At 44.1% G+C, this 20,587-nt stretch overlaps 1 protein-coding gene across 2 annotated transcripts in view; it reads left to right on the top strand.

Moving 5' to 3' along the window:
- Positions 1-20,587, top strand: part of ALPK2 (alpha kinase 2) — a 130,961-nt gene that overhangs the window by 89,410 nt on the left and 20,964 nt on the right. For both annotated transcript variants that reach the window (XM_054538017.2, XM_054538016.2), the window contains exons 8-10: positions 5,309-5,583; positions 7,408-7,496; positions 18,742-18,959. In XM_054538017.2, the coding sequence (XP_054393992.2) occupies positions 5,309-5,583; positions 7,408-7,496; positions 18,742-18,959 (582 nt within the window). The remainder of the gene's footprint in view (positions 1-5,308; positions 5,584-7,407; positions 7,497-18,741; positions 18,960-20,587) is intronic.

Raw genomic sequence — 20,587 nt, 5'->3', positions numbered from 1 at the left:
AAACCCCATCTCTACTAAAAATACAAAAATTAGCCCAGCATGGTGGCACACGCCTGTAATCCCAGCTACTCAGGAGGCTGAGGCAAGAGAATGGCTTGAACTAGGGAGGCGGAGGTTGCAGTGAGCCGAGATCACACCACTGCCCTCCAGCCTGGTGACAGAGCAAGACTCCATCTCAAAAAAAAAAAAAAAAAAAAAAAGAGAAAGAAAAAGAAATGGCCTAGCAAATATTGTGATATTAACCCAAAATAGTAAACTTAAATACAAGCTCTTCACAAACCCACTCAGATGCTAAATACCCGTCTTTAGTGTGTAGCATACGTGTGTTATAATTTAAAATCCTTCCTCCATTTCTGCTGTCATCTCCCCAGAAGGCAAAATATGCAAAAGAATCCCCTTCCTCCTAATACTTCAGAAAATAAAAAGACTCTCAGAAGGGAGTCTCTGTTTCATCAGCTTCTTAGCATTGATTGGCATTCACATCTCAGACACTTGCTATGGTTTTATTGGTTTAGGTTTGCATGAGCTCATTTCTCAAGGATTACTAGTCAGGCGAGAGACCCCAGTGGGGATGAGCTACTGGCCATTTGGTGGAAATGGTACCACCGCTATAGCCCAGTGACTCCAGCCATAGAGCTTGGGTCTGAACCCTGATGACATCACCTTCTCCTAGCTTCTGGACCCATTGTGACTGGGGGTGTCAGTTTCACTGACTCACCCGGCTGGGGAAGTAACTCCTGTCCCCTCCCTATCCTTGTACCTTCAGATAAAGAAGCTGAAAATTACTTTTATTTTATTTATTTGAGACAGGGTCTCACTCTTTCATCCAGGCTGGAGTGCAGGGGCACAATCATAGCTCACTACAGCCTCGGCCTCCTGGACTCTAATGATCCTCCCACCTAAGCCTCCTGAGTAGCCTGGACTACAGGTGCTCACCACTGCACCCAGCTAATTTGGAAAATTACTTTTAATCACACTTTTTTTAAAATTCAGAGGACTATCTCACTAAACAGTATTAATTTAATTCTCTATAAGAGGAATAAATAATCTTTTACAAGATGGTCTCTAATTTAAAAACTAATGAAGCTAAGCTCATGAGAAAGTTGGAAATGAATGATGGACAAAATGAAGCCCAATTTAATAATGTTATTATGTTTTATGAATATATTTGTAGATTGCTTTTCTGCACCTCGGAGCAGTCTTTGTAACCAGTGGCTGCAGGTATCCACACGGTTTGGATTTCACAATGTATGGGTGTAGCAAGGAACCTCAGTGAGGCGTTTGGATCTCCCAACACTCATTTGACGAGTCTGTCTGGTGGATTCCAATGAGTCTCTCCTGATTCTTTTTTTTGAGACACAGTGTCATTCTGTCACCCAGGCTAAAGTGCAATGGCAAGATCTCGGCTCACTGCAACCTCCACCTCCCGAGTTCAAGCAGTTCTCCTGCCTCAGTCTCCCAAGTAGTTGGATTACAGGCACCTGCCACCACACTCGACTAATTTTTTTCTATTTTTAGTAGAGATGGGGTTTCATCATGTTGGCCAGGCTGGTCGGGAACTCCTGACCTCAGGTGATTCACCTGACTTGGCCTCCCAAAGTTCTGGGATTACAGGTGTGAACCACCGCACCTGGCCTTTCTTGCTTCTTTCTCATGGAACTGCCACCTCTCAGGGACTTTAGGCAGCATGGAGTGTGAGTCCTGGCAACGGATGGCTCTGCAAAGCTGCAAAGAAAATTGCACCTTCTTCACAACCGGAGACTTGCACTGCTACACTCGTGCTTTTCCTGAGCCTCCCCTCAGGTGCTCAGTTCTCCTGTTACCTTCATGACTCTTACCAGGGAAGAAATTGGTCTAAAGGACGAAATCTTACCTCCATCTTTCACTTTAAAAGAGGTGCAAACTCTAACCAAGAGGACGCGCTCATTTCAGCCATCGCTGCGGAAGACAGTTTTGGACAGGCTGTCCTTTCCGATTTCTGCAGAGCTACAGAGTCTATACCTTCTGCTTCTGCAAAGGAAGGCCCAATAGATGAGTTTCAGCTTGGAAAGTTCCACCTAGAACTCCAGCTCTTGCCCTGCAGGATTTTCAAGAGACAAAGAATAGGTCTAAGATTTTATTTTTTCTTTCATGGCTTTATCTTTGTCAAATAAGCATTTCTGTTGGAAATTATAGACGGGGTTGTTAATTATACCACATATAGTACTATACAAACAAATTTTCCTTCCTACTTTCTAAGCATACGGCCTGGACCAACTTTTATCTTCAGTTAATTAGATTTGCTGAATTTTAAAGCATAAGATGCACAAACTTTTTACTTTTAATAATTAAATTTTAGAAATGTGAGGATTTTGAAGGAAGACAGGATATGGCAGATATAATACATGTTTATTGGGCTCTGGTGTATGTACATATAACATTTCCTATACTCTGTAAGTGGTATTAGAAGCCGAATTGTTAAACTTTTTTTTTTTTTTTTATTGTAATTATTATTATTATTATTATTATTATACTTTAGGTTTTATGGTACATGTGCCCAATGTGCAGTAAGTTACATATGTATACATGTGCCATGCTGGTGCACTGCACCCACCAACTCGTCATCTAGCATTAGGTATATCTCCCAATGTTATCCCTCCCCCCTCCCCCCAACCCACAACAGTCCCTGAAGTGTGATGTTCCCCTTCCTGTGTCCATGTGTTCTCATTGTTCAATTCCCACCTATGAGTGAGAATATGCGGTGTTTGGTTTTTTGTTCTTGCGATAGTTTACTGAGAATGATGATTTCCAATTTCATCCATGTCCCTACAAAGGACATGAACTCATCATTTCTTATGGCTGCATAGTATTCCATGGTGTAGATGTGCCACATTTTCTTAATCCAGTCTATCATTGTTGGACATTTGGGTTGGTTCCAAGTCTTTGCTATTGTGAATAATGCGGCAATAAACATACGTGTGCATGTGTCTTTATAGCAGCATGATTTATAGTCCTTTGGGTATATACCCAGTAATGGGATGGCTGGGTCGAATGGAATTTCTAGTTCTAGATCCCTGAGGAATCGCCACACTGACTTCCACAAGGGTTGAACTAGTTTACAGTCCCACCAACAGTGTAAAAGTGTTCCTATTTCTCCGAATTGTTAAAATTAATCATACAACTAGAATGGAACTGAGAAGGTTTGGGATACAGAGAAGCATTCCCTCTCTATTTTCTCACCTAATTTTTAAATTTAACTGTTAAAATAAAACTGTGCTTTTCTCCATCAATTAATTTTTTTCCTGGTTCTGTTACTTAGAGTAAAATCTGTGATCCAGCTATTGCCTAAAACTTTATCTGAGAAAATGTCCCATTTGCCTGTTTTCCTGCAGCTCCAACCCAGTTCTCTCCAGAAACCTAGGACAGGTTACTCAGTAGGAGTTATTGGGGAAGAAAAATAATTTATTCTTCAATCCTCATAAGTTCTTAGTTGGAACAGATCCCTGTAACAAAAGAAGATTAATGAGAGAAATCAAACAAGTTTATGAACATGTATAATTCATATATACATGGGAGATACTCCAGAAGTGCTCATTTAAGAAGGGGTTTGAATTCCAGCTTATACAGCATCTACAACAAAGAATGGTGCATTTTTAGAGAAGTAACAGGGCAGAGGGAAGGACTTTGTGTAGGTAAGGGCAGTAGCTTGTGGAAAGGCATTTCCACAGCCCTGGAAAATCTCCCAGCATCTGGATTCTCATTAATGCTTGTTAATGTCTGGTGCCCATCTCCAGGCCCATCAGGGTCTAAGGTTGTCTTCAGTCATTAACCTTTGTTCTTCCTGGTAGAAGGGGGAGTAGAATATATTTTGTCTTTATAAATTTATATCCTGATTTTAGGCCAATAGAGGGACGGCAGAGAGCTTTCTTGCCTCTGCTTCGTCTTAATTGCCTTCAGCTCAACAATCCTTTTACCAAAGAGGCAGATTTGAGGGTGGCATATTCAGGGGTCCCATAGTCTTCTGCTAGCCTTTGTGAAAATGCTAGGAGCACCTTTAGGAATATCATCTTTCTTCCAGAAGCTTCTAGCTCTTCACCTAGTTTTTCTGTTTGAAAATCCACCAAACCCCACTCCCTTTCTTTCTTTCTGGCAGTAATTAGGCCGAGACCTTAATCAATACCGTATCAGAATACTTTCAGTCTCCTTATAGTTTTAATAGCTACCATCAGTCTCAAATCGCATGATTTGAAATATTTTGAAAGGAGGAGAAAAGTATTTCCTTAAGCATTGTATATAGAAACATTGAAGTAAGATTTTTCACACGACCCATGATCTCTTTCTTCTTGTAAACATTCAGAAGGATGTCAGTTTTCATCAGTTTTGAGAAGTGGAAAGGATTTTAAAAATCCAAACAATCTTATTAGAATGAAAGCCACCTAATTTTCTTCTCTCAGTGAATGAGAAGTCTGATTGGGTCATCTCTAGTTTAAAATTGACCTTCCTGATTAAATTCACTGTCATCTCAACCATGTGTAGAATCCACTCTGCAAACAAAACAAAACAAAAAACAGCTGCTAGAAAACTCAAAATAATTCTACTTTTCTTTTTACAAATAAATCCAAAATAACTCTACCTTTTTTTTTCAATTTCTCTTCAAAGGCAATTCTTTTTATTATTTTTTGGTTTTGTTTATTGCTACCTGTTTCTTATACTTATCACATGCTTTCTCAGTGGAGGCAGTATTGCTACCAAAAGGACCAACATTGGTTCTTGGGAGGCAAAAAAAAGTTTCTTTTTTTCTGTATAAAGAACAGATATACATACGGTATGCAAACAGATAGTATATTTGTGGTATTAAACTTTCATGGCAGGCAATTAAAACAAATTCCAGCAAAGATTCCATGGTTGTGGGGGGTGGGGGGCAATAATGAAAGAAAGGTTGATCCGATACTATCAGATCTTATCATTGGTCTTTCTTCCCTCCTCTACACTTTTCCCATCTTTTCAACTTGCCTTTTGTTACTTTGCTTGGTTCCACTTACATTTTCCAGGTCTGTCTAGAATTCTTTTCCTGATCTTTCCAGTTTTGCTCCAACCCATCTCTCACTGATGTTCCCACATTCTCATTCAATGACCTATCTCCTCCTCACCAACCCACTCATCTCTTCTTTTAGCTATGCCTCTTTGGAAGGGTAAGTGTGGCTGCCCCCTCTTGGTTCTGCAGGTCAGCCTTGTCATGGTCCTTATGTGGGGACCCTCCCCATGTGGAGTTAGCCAAGGAGCAGGACTGGGAGGTATTCATTCCAACCAAAGCTGTGCTGTGTTTCAGGATGCGAAGAGATTGAATTCAGCCAACTCATCTTCAAAGAAGACTTTCTCCATGACAGCTACTTTGGGGGCCGCCTGCGTGGCCAGATCGTCACGGAGGAGCTGCACTTTGGAGAAGGGGTTCACCGCAAAGCCTTCCGCAGCACAGTGATGCACGGCCTCACGCCTGTCTTCAAACCTGGCCATGCCTGTGTGCTTAAGGTGCATAATGCCGTTGCCTATGGGACCAGAAATAATGATGAGCTCATCCAAAGGAACTACAAACTCGCTGCCCAGGTGGGTCCATCTGCCCAAAGGCTGTCACTTCTGGTGTGAGAGCCACCCATGATAAGACGAGATGAAAATCAGACTCAGGATTAATGGGAATGTCTTCGAAAGGGTGTTTTTCCTCTTTTGGGGTTTCAATTCAATCTCAATGCTGGGGATCACTTCTCAGTTCTCAGGAGTAATTTCTTGGCCTTATGCCAGCTACTGGGGACTCAGCCAATGCCTAGAGACACCTCACCAGTTCTAACCCGAGATGTAATTGATTTTGTTTCTAAGAAGCCCTATGCCATCCCTAGGGGTTTGAATCTACTTGGACCTAGGGTGATATGGAAAGTGGGGGTTCTAAGCTACACTAGATGCCAGGGTCCCCAGGAACAGATAACATCAGCACTAGTTGCTGGAGTGTTTTTTTGGGTTTGTTTTTTGGAGAGGGAGAGGGGTGGGGTATATCGAGAAGGGTCAGCATTGGTCTTGTTTTCTGCCTTCCTGAGTTTGGTTTAATGGTAGTGTATAAAATAAGAAGAGAGACGGACCCAAGTCTCTAGCTGAGTTCCCACTTCTCTGTGTTATTGAGTCATAGAACTCGAGGTGAGAGGATAGGGCAGGAGAGCCTTAGTTTCTCTCGCTCCTTCCTCCTCCTATCCACATATTTGGTCCATATATTTCACTCCATCTTTTTTTCTTTTTTTCTTTTTTGAGATAGTGTCTCACTCTGTCCCCCAGGCTGGAGTACAGTAGCATGATCACAGCTCCACAGCAGCCTCAGCCTCCTGGCCTTAAGCAACCCTCCTGCCTCAGCCTCCCAAGTAGCTAGGACTACAGGCGCATGCCATCATGCCCAACTAATTTTTAATTTTTTTTTTCAGAGACAGGGTCTCCCTATGTTGCCCAGGCTGGTATTGACCTCCTGGAGGGCTCCAAGTGATCCTCCTGCCTCTGCCTCCCAAAGTGCTGGGATTACAGGCATGAACCACCATGCCTGGTCCACATATTTCACTGTTTACACCAGCACTGGTGTAGCTGTCAAGAAAGTTGGGTCTTTCACCAGCTCTGCGCCTTTAAAATGTTTACCATAAACATCCAAAACAATTAAAACATTTAAAATATTAAAATCCATAGGTTAAACTTAGATGAATCTCTCAGGTACAGTCAAGCATTAAGCATCGTGATCCTGCGGCACTGCCACGTGGGACTTTGTGCTTCTGAAGGCAGCCCTGCTCTCTGAGTATAGGATTCTGCCCATTGTATTCCTTTCTCCTCCCAATCCACTCCGCTTTTTTCTTTTCTCTCTGAGTATTCTCTCCATCTCAAATATGACACAGTCTTGGAAAACCTCCCAGCATCTGGATTCTCGCTCAGAAAAGCCCCACAGTGTAGGATGCAGAATCCACTTAGCTTTTCCTAAGGCAGAAATCTTGTGCTGTTCATTATTGACTACTCCAGTTACACCTTTGAAAAGGGATTGCAATGGCAGATCTCACAGGAAACCCAGTAGTGCCCCAAGTGCCACCTGATGACGTGATGAGGGGCCAGTCCCCTTAGTTCTGGGGTGAATTTCGGCCCTGCTGGCTAGAGAAATTTTATAGTTCAGCGACACCTGGTCCTGGAGACCACTTGACCTCCACCCGGACAGTTCCTTCACGTCTCAGAGCTCCTCCCTAAGTGGCCAACTCTAGGTTCTAATAATCGTTGCCTCTGTGACCCCAACCAGGGGATGGGCTTGTCAGTTCATTGGCTTTACCTTACTGGGAAATCTCTGGAATAGGCTTACTGGGCAATACTGTCTGAATTTCCTGTAGTCACTGGGGCTCTCTATGTATTTTGGTGATATAGGAATGCTACGTTCAAAATACTGCCAGGTATTACGCCAAGATCTACGCTGCTGAAGCACAGCCTCTGGAAGGCTTTGGAGAAGTACCTGAGTAAGTGTGTTTACCCTGCCTTGTGTCACACTCCTGACTCGTTGGGGACTGGGAGGGATGAGAGAGTGAGAAGGAACAGTAGGGCAAGTGTTTCAGCTGATCTCTCAGTCTGTAAGCTCCATGAGGGCTCACACGGCTGCTATCCTACCCCTTGCTGGGTAGGATATTTAATATTATATAATATAATATCATATTTAATATTTAAGAAGATAAATATTCTTTAAATAAATGAATGGATAGATGGATGGGTGTATGGATTAATCCAGCCAAAAAAATGAATCTACCATGTTAAATAGAAAAGAAAGGATATCTACTCTTATAGCTATTACATTGTCTAAACAGTAAGCAAATAGAACAGAACAAGAGATATCACAAGGCGATTAGTCCCATGATGAAAATAAAATATGGCAATGTATTAGGGAAGAGTGGATTGGGTGATCAGAAACATAGTAACATAGTACCCACTTCCTGGAATCCTCAAGAGATAAATCACACCCACTTTTATCTACTCTTTGCCTAAATATTTACTGGCCCAAGCAAATTTTGGGGGAGCCTGGAGCTTGTGTTTGCGGCTCTGTTTTTCTGGTTGAGATCATATTTGCATGCTTAAATGGACAGAAAAAGGGCTTAGCTAGTGCATGTTGGAACTTTCAGAGAGAGCAGCTATTTACCTATCAGTAAAAACTGGGAGAAGGAAGAAGGAAGAAATTCTTGTCTGCATTGCACCTGTTAACTCACAAAATGGGAAAAATAGTTTCCCTTGGGTGGTACATTTAGAAGACCATGTGTAAAGTATAACACTTTCTGCTCTTTCTCAAGAAATGCTTAACACACTTCAGTACACACTTACAATTGCTTTTCTGTTAATTACACAGACAGCCATCTGGACTGAGTTAAGCTTTCATGATATGGGAACTGGCTCCTTTTTTCCCCAAGCCCCGCTCTTCCCAGTCTCTGTCCTCTTAAGTTTTCTTCAAAAAAGAAAAGATTTAATCCACAAGTCAATCCTACCACACACAGAACCACAGTGCCCTCCAGCAGGGACAGACCCAAGTTTTGTGTGGCTTGACTCTTATGCAATTTGGGCTTCTTTCTTTCCTTTCTGTTTTATTTTTTTTTAAGAGACATGATCTCCCTCTGTTGTCCAGGCTGGAGGGCAGTGGTGCAATCACGGCTCACTGCAGCCTTGACCTCCCGGGCTCAAGCGATCCAGCCTCCAACGTAACTGGGAGTACAGGTGCCCACCACCACACCTGGCTAATTAAAAATAATTTTCTCGTAGAGACAGGGTCTCTGTATGTTGCCCAGGCTGGCCTACAACTCCTGGCCTCAAGTGATCTTCCTGCCTCGGCCTCCCAGAGTGCTGGTGTTATAGGCATGAGCCACCATGTCTGGCAAATTTGGGCCCTTTTTAAAGAAAAGAGCACAAAATTATAAATATCAAGATTGATCAAGGGACTTGGAAAGGGCTCATGCAAGTGAAGGGTCAGGAGGCTGATTCATCTGCTGCATTAGCATCACAGTAAATAGGCCGCTGCCTTAAAGATAGGTTAGGACATTTTTCCATCTAAACCACTTTCCCATTCCTTACAAGGGGAGAGTTTGTGACCACGTGAATGCTGACGGTACATGGGAGGAGTAAGGGGCCTCAGAAGGGCCTCTGGGCCAGACTCCATGTTTATGGGATCTAAATCAGAGGACTCCACAGCCAAAAAAACACACACACACACCCCCCACACACAAACAACACTCACCACACACACACATACCACACAAACAACACTCACCATACACATAAACACACCCACCACAACACAAACACACACCCCACACACACACCCCCCACACACCCCCACTCCACACATACATACCACACAGATTACATACAAACACACACACCACACATACCACACACATACCACATACACACCACACACAAACACACAACACTCACCATATGCACAAACACACCACACCACACACAAACCACACAAACAACACTCACCATACACATAAACACACCCACCACAACACAAACACACACCCCACACACACACCACATATACCACACACATACCACACACACCACACACAAACACACAACACTCACCATATGCACAAACACACCACACCACACACAAACCACACAAACAACACTCACCATACACATAAACACACCCACAACACAAACACACACCCCACACACACACCCCCCACACACCCCCACTCCACACATACATACCACACAGATTACATACAAACACACACACCACACATACCACACACAAACACACAACGCTCACCATATGCACAAACACACCACACCACACACAAACCACACACCACACACCCCACATAAACACACAACACACACCACACACCCGACACATACACCACACATACAACACACACATACGCATTACACACCCCCACACACACCACACATACAACACACCACACACACACCACATACACACACACATCTCATACACGCACCTCACACACACCACGCACACCCCCCACACACCACACACATACACATACACACAACACACACACCACATAACACACACACCACAGACAATACACACATACACATCACACAAACATATCACACACGTACCACACACACATACACATACACACAGCACACACATACCACACATACGTATACACATCACACACACAAACCACAAACCACGCACACAACACATACACAAAACACACGCACACAGAGCTGACCCTGTATATTACCAACCTTCTCTGAAAGCCTGCATGTCTAGAGGAGGACCAGGAGTCCCGTCCCCCTCCCCCATTGCCACAGCCCCTAGACCGACCCACGCTGGGGCCACCCCCATATTTATTTCCAGGCAATGAAGCAGGCCTGAAGAAGCCTTTTTTAATGGAGCATGTGAGGTCTTGGAGAGAAAACACTCCTCATTTGGGCAGCTTCTGTTTTTGAATTCATGAATATCAATGGAGTCACATTGTCTACGCAAATGGTGTCCTGCTGGGCAGAGGCCAGGTCTAATTAAGACCCTGAATAATGCCGAGCTCTTGTTTCTGTTTTTTTCCCCCACCAGGGATGCAGAATTAATAAGAGCCCAAGCAAACCGTGAACCCTTTTGTTGGCAGAAGGGTCAGTAGCCACAGGGGGTCGGTCCTCAAGAGGGAACCAGGGTGCCCTGGATCCTGCAGAAGTGACAAAGCACGACAGAGGGTGGCTTGGCGGCTGCACCGATTTCAGGGCTGCGGGAAAGGTCCACTGCCCTAATGTGCCCACTCCCATCTGGCTGAAATTTGAAATTTCTTTAACAAGACACAAAGAGTTTCTATCTTAAAATTAGAAAGAATGCCTCAAAGACTCTGGCATGATAGTAATCAGGGTACGCTGGTATTAGAGGGGCCTTGTGTCCAGGGGTGGGGTTCTAGAAGGACACTGTTCTGGCTCAGATTCTGCTCGTGAGCAAGCCTCTGTGTCCCCTTCGTGAAGTGAAGGGGATTCTCACAGTTTCCAGGAAATGCTCCTAAATGGCAGAGAAGGATGCCTATGTGCCCGTCAAAGGGTCTGGGGGCTTCATCCAAATTAGCTGGCCCGCAGGTGTAATTTCTTTGAAGTGTAATATTTTATAGCTTTTAAATTCTATTGAATGTTGTGTCCTCCTTCCTCTATGACTATATTTGTTTTAATAAAAAATAATGTTTTTCCAACCACCTTTGGCTCAAGTTAATAACCACGTAAAGCCTTCAGCTTACCTCCTGGGAGAAGGCACAGCCTGGGTGGAGAAGCACAGGGCATTGCTGCGGGAGAACACTCCCAGCTCTCACGGAGGCAAGAGCAAGTGAGAGGGCAGGACCCGTGCCCCAGCTGATGTGTGCATGTAACCGCTGGATGGGTTCACCTTGTCTGCTGTCCAGACAGAGCTGATTTATCAAGACAGGGAAATTGCAATAAAGAGTTTATTAAATTTTAGACCAATATCCCTTATGAACATCGATGCAAAAATCCTCAATAAAATACTGGCAAACCAAATCCAGCAGCACATCAAAAAGCTTATCCACCATGATCAAGTGGGCTTCATCCCTGGGATGCAAGGCTGGTTCAACATACGCAAATCAATAAATGTAATCCAGCATGTAAACAGAACCAACAACAAAAACCACATGATTATCTCAATAGATGCAGAAAAGGCCTTTGACAAAATTCAACAATACTTCATGCTAAAAACTCTTAATAAATTAGGTATTGATGGGACGTATCTCAAAATAATAAGAGCTATCTATGACAAACTCACAGCCAATATCATACTGAATGGGCAAAAACTGGAAGCATTCCCTTTGAAAACTGGCATAAGACAGGGATGCCCTCTCTCACCACTCCTATTCAACACAGTGTTGGAAGTTTTGGCCAGGGCAATCAGGCAGGAGAAGGAAATAAAAGGTATTCAATTAGGAAAAGAGGAAGTCAAATTGTCCCTGTTTGCAGAAGACATGATTGTATACCTAGAAAACCCCATCATCTCAGCCCAAAATCTCCTTAAGCTGATAAGCAACTTCAGCAAAGTCTCAGGATACAAAATCAATGTGCAAAAATCACAAGCATTCTTATACACCAATAACAGACAGAGAGCCAAATCCTGAGTGAACTCCCATTCACAATTGCTTCAAAGAGAATAAAATACCTAGGAATCCAGCTTACAAGGGATGTGAAGGACCTCTTCAAGGAGAACTACAAACCACTGCTCAATGAAATAAAAGAGGATACAAACAAATGGAAGAACATTCCATGCTCATGGGTAGGAAGAATCAATATCATGAAAATGGCCATACTGCCCAACGTAATTTATAGATTCAATGCCATCCCTATCAAGCTACCAATGACTTTCTTCACAGAATTGGAAAAAACTACTTTAAAGTTCATATGGAACCAAAAAAGAGCCCGCATTGCCAAGTCAATCCTAAGCCAAAAGAACAAAGCTGGAGGCATCATGCTACCTGACTTCCAACAATACTACAAGGCTACAGTAACCAAAACAGCATTGTACTGGTACCAAAACAGAGATATAGACCAATGGAACAGAACAGAGCCCTCAGAAATAATACCACATATCTACAACTATCTGATCTTTGACAAACCTGACAAAAACAAGAAATAGGGAAAGGAGTCCCTATTTAATAAATGGTGCTGGGAAAACTGGCTAGCCACATGCAGAAAGCTGAAATTGGACCACTTCCTTACAGCTTATATAAAAATTAATTCAAGATGGATTAAAGACTTAAATGTTAGACCTAAAACCATAAAAACCCTAGAAGAAAACCTAGGCAATACCATTCAGGACATAGGCATGGGCAAGGACTTCATGTCTAAAACACCAAAAGCAATGGCCACAAAAGCCAAAATTGATAAATGGGATCTAATTAAACTAAAGAGCTTCTGCACAGCAAAAGAAACTACCATCAGAGTGGACAGGCAACCTACAAAATGAGAGAAAATTTTTGCAATCTATTCATCTGACAAAGGGCTAATATCCAGAATCTACAATGAACTCAAACAAATTTACAAGAAAAAAACAAACAACCCCATCAACAAGTGGGCAAAGGATATGAACAGATACTTCTCAAAAGAAGACATTTATGCAGCCAAAAGACACATGAAAAAATGCTCATCATCACTGGCCATCAGAAAAATGCAAATCAAAACCACAACGAGATACCATCTCACGCCAGTTAGAATGGCGATCATTAAAAAGTCAGGAAACAACAGGTGCTGGAGAGGATGTGGAGAAATAGGAACACTTTTACACTGTTGGTGGGACTGTAAACTAGTTCAACCATTGTGGAAGTCAGTGTGGCAATTCAGGGATCTAGAACTAGAAATACCATTTGACCCAGCCATCCCATTACTGGGTATATACCCAAAGGATTATAAATCATGCTGCTATAAAGACACATGCACACGTATGTTTATTGTGGCACTATTCACAATAGCAAAGACTTGGAACCAACCGAAATGTCCAACAATGATAGACTGGATTAAGAAAATGTGGCACATATATACCATGGAATACTATGCAGCCATAAAAAATGATGAGTTCATGTCCTTTTTAGGGATGTGGATGAAGCTGGAAACCATCATTCTCAGCAAACTATTGCAAGGACAAAAAACCAGACACCGCATGTTCTCACTCACAGGTGGGAATTGAACAATGAGAATACATGGACACAGGAAGGGGAACATCACACATGGGGGCCTGTTGTGGGGTTGGGGGAGGGGGGAGGGATAGCATTAGGAGATATACCTAAAGTTAAATGATGAGTTACTGGGTGCAGCACACCAACATGGCACATGTATACATATGTAACAAACCTGCACATTGTGCACATGTACCCTAAAACTTAAAGTATAATTTAAAAAAAAAGAGTTTATTATACATAGAGCTGTTACCGAAAAGGGGTCCCAATCCAGACCCCAAGAGAGGGTTCTTGGATCTCACACAAGAAATAATACAGGGCAAGTCCACAGAGTAAAGTGAAAGCCTGTTTATTAAGAAAGTAGAAGAATAAAAGAATGGCTACTCCATAGACAGAGCAGTCCCAAGGGCTGCTGGTTGCCCATTTTTATGGTTATTTCTTGGTGATATGCTAAACAAGGGGTGGATTATCCATGCCTCCCCTTTTTAGACCATATAAATAGGCAACTTCTTGACATTGCCATGGCATTTGTAAACTGTTATGGCACTGGTGGGAGTGTAACAGTGAGGAAGGCCAGAAGTCATTCTTGTCGCCATCTTGGTTTTGGTAGGATTTAGTTGGCTTCTTTATTGCAGCCTGTTTTATCAGCAAGGTCTTTATGACCTGTATCCTGTGCTAACCTATCTCATACTGTGACTTAGAATGCCTTAACCATCAGGGAATGCAGCCCAGTAGGTTTCAGCCTTATTTTTACCCAGCTCCTATTTGAGATGGAGCTGCTCTGGTTCACACACCTCTGACAGAACTGGCTAAATGGGAGACTGGAGTTTTATTGTTACTCAAATCAGCCTCCCCAAAAATTTGGAGGCTAGGTTTTTTTTTTTTTTTTTAATAGTTAGGAATGCAGGGGGCTAGGAAATAGGGATTGCTTATTAGTAGGGTCAGGGATGGAATCAGGGAGACTAAATTGTCCTCTTGCACTGAGTCTGTTCCTGGGTGAAGGCCACAAGACCAGATGAGCCAGTTTTACCAGTCTGGGTGGTGCCAGCTGATCCATCAGAATACAGGGTCTGAAAAATACCTCAAACACCAGTCTTAGGATTTACACTAGTAATGTTATCTATGGGAGCAAGTGGGGAGGTTAGGAATATTGTGGCCTCTGGCTGCATGACACCTGAGTCATAATTTCTAATCTCACGGCTAAGTTGTTCGTTTTACAAAGGTGGTCTGGTCCCCAAGCAAGGAGGTGGTTTGTTTTGGAGAGGGGCTGTTACCATCTTTGTTTGTTAAACTATAAACTAAATTCCTCCCAAAGTTACTTTGGCCTCTGCCCAGGAATGAACCAGGGCAGCTTGAAGGTTAAAGGGAAAATGGAGTCAGTTAGGTCAGATCACTTTCACTGTCATAATTTTCTCACTGTTACAGTCTTTTCAAAGGTGGTTTCCTGAGTGGCAATCACAGAACCTGAGGTCCCAGCTCGAGCTTTCCTTCCTGTTGTGAAAGACAAGCCTTACATGTTCATTCCACTGGGAGAGGGGGTCTAGAGGCCCACGTTCCCTCTCAGAGAGAAGTGACCAGGTCTTTCCCAGTGCTGTTCAAGGGAGAAAGGAACCACATCGGCAGCAGAGGAGCTCACCCATCTCTGCTTACCCCCACAACTTTTCCTGACGTTGTGTGGCCACTATGTTATATGGGATTATTCTCCACAATTACCTTTAAAGATCCTGATTCAAAACCCATGCCATTTTTGAGGCATTTTCATTTAAGGGCTCTTTGTGGGGTTTTGCCCCATCCCTACCCCAGGGCAGCCGGTCACATCTTTGCATGCATAGGTCTCTGTTATAGCTGCCCCGCTGCCATTTCACTCTGGTCAGTCGGTCCCTCCCAGAAGTCGATCTTCTGATCCATTAAACATATAGTTAGGGGCCTACACTAGATAATTACAGCCTATTTGTTCATTTACTCATTTGACAAACATTTTGTACTAAAAAAAAAAAATTAATGAACATCAAAAGTCAGCATCTCACGTTTTCCTCTTGCCTCTACGGCCCGCCATCAGTGATTCTATTTTAGGCCCTTGAAAGTGACATCTACGTTGTCAACGTTAAACTAGGTGATCTCTTCTCTGGCTATTTACAAATTTGTAAGATCAGATTCTCTGTCAGTGGTTCACAACCCCCCAGGGGACAGTGGTGGTTGTGGAGACACTTTTGATGGTCAGGATCCGGGAAGGACTACTGGCATCTGGGAAGTAGAAGCCAGGGAGGGGGCTAAACAGGCTACGTGCTCAGGACGGCCCCCTGCCACCCCCACAAAGAACTATCTGCCCAGATGTCAATAGTGCTGAAATTGAGAAACATATATAAATATTATACATACATATATAAATATTAATTCATTCATTCATTCATTCATTCATATTTTGCCAAACACTTATTTTGAGCCAGGAGCATTTACTATGTGCTGGGCTTTGCTTCTCCATGCACCTTCCCCCATTGCTGCCCCTGGAAGGCAGGGACTGTGTCTTAGTCACCTCTACCCTCCTGGTGAGTCTTTGGGATTCTGACACAGCTATTCAGTGGATGTTTATCGAATGAATTGATTGTTTCAGTTTTTACAAGCTGCCATTCACTGAGAGGAGGCAGATGTGGGGGGTGGGGGCAAATGAGCTCTTCAGTTTCTGCCATGGTAAATTTTTAAATATCATTTAAATGTTTTCATTGTGGTTGCTTTTTATTTTTCTTTATTTTTCCTTTTTTTTTTTAGATTCATGGGGTCCATGTGCAGGCGTGTTATGTGGCAGTATTGTGTGATGCTGAGGTTTGGGCTTTAACTAAACCCATCACCCAAACAGTGAACATGGCACCCAATAGGTAGTTTTTCAACCTTACCCTCCTCCCTCCCTCCCCTCTTTTGGAATCCCCAGTGTCTATTGCCACCTTTATGGCCATGTGTGCCCAATGCCATGTTCAATTTGAGATGCCCATGAGACATCACATGGAGATGGTGGGCAGGGAACTCAGGGACAGGGCTGGAATGGGGACATAAATGTGGAAGTCATCGGCCTCTGAAGGGTATTTAAAGCGAGGAAGTCTCTAGGGATTGTGGGCAGAGAGAGAAGAGCTGTTCCAGAGACCTCCAGAGTCTAAAGGTTGGGGAGAGGATGAGGAACTCACAAAGGAGACAGAGAAGAGGTAGCCAGTGAAGCACAGAAAAGCCTTGAGGAAGCCAGGGAAAGGCATATCAGAAAGAAGTGAGAGATCCGCTGTGCCCAGAGCTGCTGAGAGCAAAGGGGGTGGGGGCCGAGAAGAGAATACTGGACTTAGCAGCATGATGGTCGTGCTGCCCTTGACAGAGACTTCTTTAGAGGGAAAGCCACTTTCAGATGCTCAAGAGAGAATGGGAGGGGAGGGACTGGAGACAGCGAGTCTACAGCGGATTTGAGTTTCGATGTCGAATGTGAATCAGTAGTTGGGGTGGGCTGTGGGGTCTCCATGCTGTGTAGTTATCACGGAATGCTGCTAGGCTCTTGGGAATGATTCTGTAGAGGGAATATTGATGGAGGAGAGAAAGGAAAAACTGCTGGAGCAATACCTGGAGGATTTGAGAGGGGCGGGGACCAGGGCACCTGTAGAGGAGATGGTTCAGGATGGAGCAGGGATGGCTCATCGTAGTAGGAAGAGGACACAGTGTGTGGGCACAGACCGGGAGGTGAGAATATGGATGTGCTTGTGGCAGCACTTAGAGGTTCTCCTAAACCTTCAGTTTTCACACTGAAACAGGAAGCTGAGGGTGCGGTTGGGGGAGGAGGTACAGGTGCTTTGAAGAGAGAGAGGTAGGTAGGAAATCATCATGTAGGATGATGTGGCAGCAAATGGATAATGCTGGAAACTCCATCCCATATCTGATCACCTCTCCAGCTCCCTGGACGTCATTACCTGGCCCCAGTCTCCCTGCCCTGCCCCAGGCCTATTCTCCACAGAGAGGCAGTGACCTTTGTCATGCAGAAATCTCCTCCTGTCCCTCCCACCTTGCCCCAAATCCTCCAATGGCTTCTCATCCAACTCAGTACAAAGGGGAAAGTTTTCCAGATGGTCTCCCAGGTCCCCCAAGGCCTGGCTTCCTGTCCCCTCTGCCTCCCCCAACGTCTGCCAATCTCCCTGGCTCCCTGCACTCCCTTCGCACGCCAGGAGTGCTCCTGCTCCTGCCCTGAGCATTTCTCCTTGGGGTGCCTTCGACCTGGAATGCTCTACCATCGATGTCCTCATGGCTCCCCTCATTTCCTATAGGCCTCTGCTCAAATGCTCTTTATCCATGAACAAAGGCTGCTCTGACCTCCTTGCGTAAGACAGCTGCCCCGCTCCACTGCATGCCCATCTCCTCTTCACTGCTGAGTTTTCCCACCTAGCGTGTAGCACCATGCATTTACTTACTTATTGTCAGTCTCCTTCATTTAAAGGTGAGAGCCCCGAGAACACAGCCTCTGTTTTCTTTACTGCTGTTTTTAGCAATAGCATCTGGAAGAGTATCTGACACATACAGGCCACTGAATAAATGTTGGTTGACTGAATGAGAGGAAAGAAGGATCAACGGATGGATGGATGGATGGATGGATGAAAGGAAGGAAGGATAGATGGAAGGAAGGAAGGATAGATGGAAGGAAGGAACGGATGGAGGGAGGGAAGGAGGAGGGTGAGTAGAAGGAAGGATGAATGGATGGACGAATGGATGGGTGGGTAAGTAGATGAATGGATGAATGGATAGATAGATTACAGTCATTGATTGAGGGGGCATTAAGATATGACTACAATGAAGACATTCATTTCTACATGAGCAATTAAACCCCCTCCCAGGGAGGAATTTATAACAACAAATAAAACACAGAAACATATCTTACCCACTAAAAAGTCATTGGATGGATTTGTAGTCTAAACCTAGCAGAACTGGGGACAAATTCTATGCTCCCTGCTGCTCCAGGCAGGAGTAGAATGTCGCAGGAGCCTCTCTTCCCAGTGGAGACCTTGATGTGCACCTGTGTTCTCTTCCCTGCCAGGATCATTCCTATTTTTCTTATCCATCGGCCTGAGAACAATATCCCGTATGCTACAGTGGAGGAGGAGCTGATTGGAGAATTTGTGAAGTATTCCATTAGGGATGGAAAAGAAATAAACTTCTTGAGAAGAGAATCAGAAGCTGGTCAGAAATGCTGCACCTTCCAGCACTGGGTGTACCAGAAAACAAGTGGCTGCCTCCTGGTGACGGACATGCAGGGTGAGGAGAGCAGCTTAGCCCAGGCTCCAGGGATGCTGTGGGCCAGAGATATTCCTGTGGGTGGAGAAGGGGGGGAGGGAGAGGAAGGATAGGCCTGCTGGGTACCTTGAAACACCTTTACCTGCAGAAGCTGTTACTGATGCCTCATCAGAAATAAGATTTGATAAAGGAGCCTGAAATGACCAGCCAGATGGCCATTTCATTTTATTTTTATTTAAAAAAATTTTTGGGGGGGACAGGGTCTCACTCTGTCACCCAGGCTGGAGTACAGTGGCACGATCATAGCTTACTGCAGCCTTGAACTCCTGGGCTCAAGTATTCCTCCTGCCCCAGCCTCCAGAGTAGCTGAGACTGCACATGCATTCCACCACACCTGGCTAATTAAAAAAAATTTTTTTTTGTAGAGACAGCGTCCTGGACGGTTTCCCAGGCTAGTCTCGAACTACTGGGCTCTAGCAATCCTCCCACACTGGCCTCCAAAAGTGCTGGGATTACAGGCGTGAGCCACTGTGTCCAGAGGTCATTTCATTTTAATAATTCATGCCAATAATGCCTTCCCATTACAACAGGTAACCAGAGAGTGGCTTTACTGTTATATCCTCAATAGGCCTAAACTCAGCAATATATTCTTAAATCCAGATCTACCATAAGGTAAATTAAGATGTAGTATTTCATTCTCTACAGGCAAAAGAGTCTTTAGAATGCTTTAGATTTCAAGCTTCTCTGCTGAATGTATAGCATGTTTTCAATGTATACACAATTGTTTAGGAATACCATTTCTTCTATGGAATGGAGATGTCATCATTAGGGTTCCCCTAAGACAGATCTGAGACAGGTACTCACATACAAATGGCTTATTTGAGAGGGGATCCCAGGAAATGCCAATAGAGGAGTAGAGAAGTGCAACTGGGGAAGGAAAGGTGACTGGTAGAGTATGTTATTATTAGCCAGTAACTGCCATGGGCGCTGGAGCTGACATCTGCAGGGAGCCCTGCAAAGCACACTTCTCAGTGAGGGAGCCGGGGTGTGTATACACCAACTACCAGGATCACCAGCTGGCGGCTGCTCTGGGTGGGGGCTTTACCTCCCTTGCACTTGTCACCTGCCCACATGGGCAAGCTAAGCTGGATAAAAAACATGATCAGAGAAAGTTCTTAAGCAGAGAAATGCTGGTGTGGCACTAAGAGGTGGAGCCAGGTGCATAGAAGTGGCTAGGGTGTGGGCAATAGGTAGGCACCAGCAGCTTCAGCCGCAAGGGGTTCCCTATTTCCGTTTGCTGTTAAGAAAATCTGAACTATATTATTTTCTGCCTACCAAGTGTCAGACATTGTCCCAGATGAGGATCTCAAGCTCTAGCTATTACATGGTGTTGAAGAGCAAGACCACCTTGGGGTTCTGTTCCCTGCACTGCTACTTCCAGCCTGGTAGCCTGTGGGCAAATTATACCTTTCTCAGTGCTTCAGTAACTTCCACACGGGGTTGTTTTGAGAATTAAATGAGATAGTAAAGCACTTATTGCAGCATTGCCACATAATAAATGGTTCCTATTTTTTTAACCCATTTTTTTTTATTTGTTTGAGACAGGGTATCACTCTGTCACCCAGGCTGGAGTGCAGTGGCACAAACAC

The sequence above is a fragment of the Pongo abelii genome, chromosome 17, assembly GCF_028885655.2.
Source record: "Pongo abelii isolate AG06213 chromosome 17, NHGRI_mPonAbe1-v2.0_pri, whole genome shotgun sequence".
Lineage (NCBI taxonomy): Eukaryota > Metazoa > Chordata > Mammalia > Primates > Hominidae > Pongo > Pongo abelii.
Note: the sequence above shows the minus strand (reverse complement) of the source record. Positions and strands in the feature narration are given on the sequence as shown.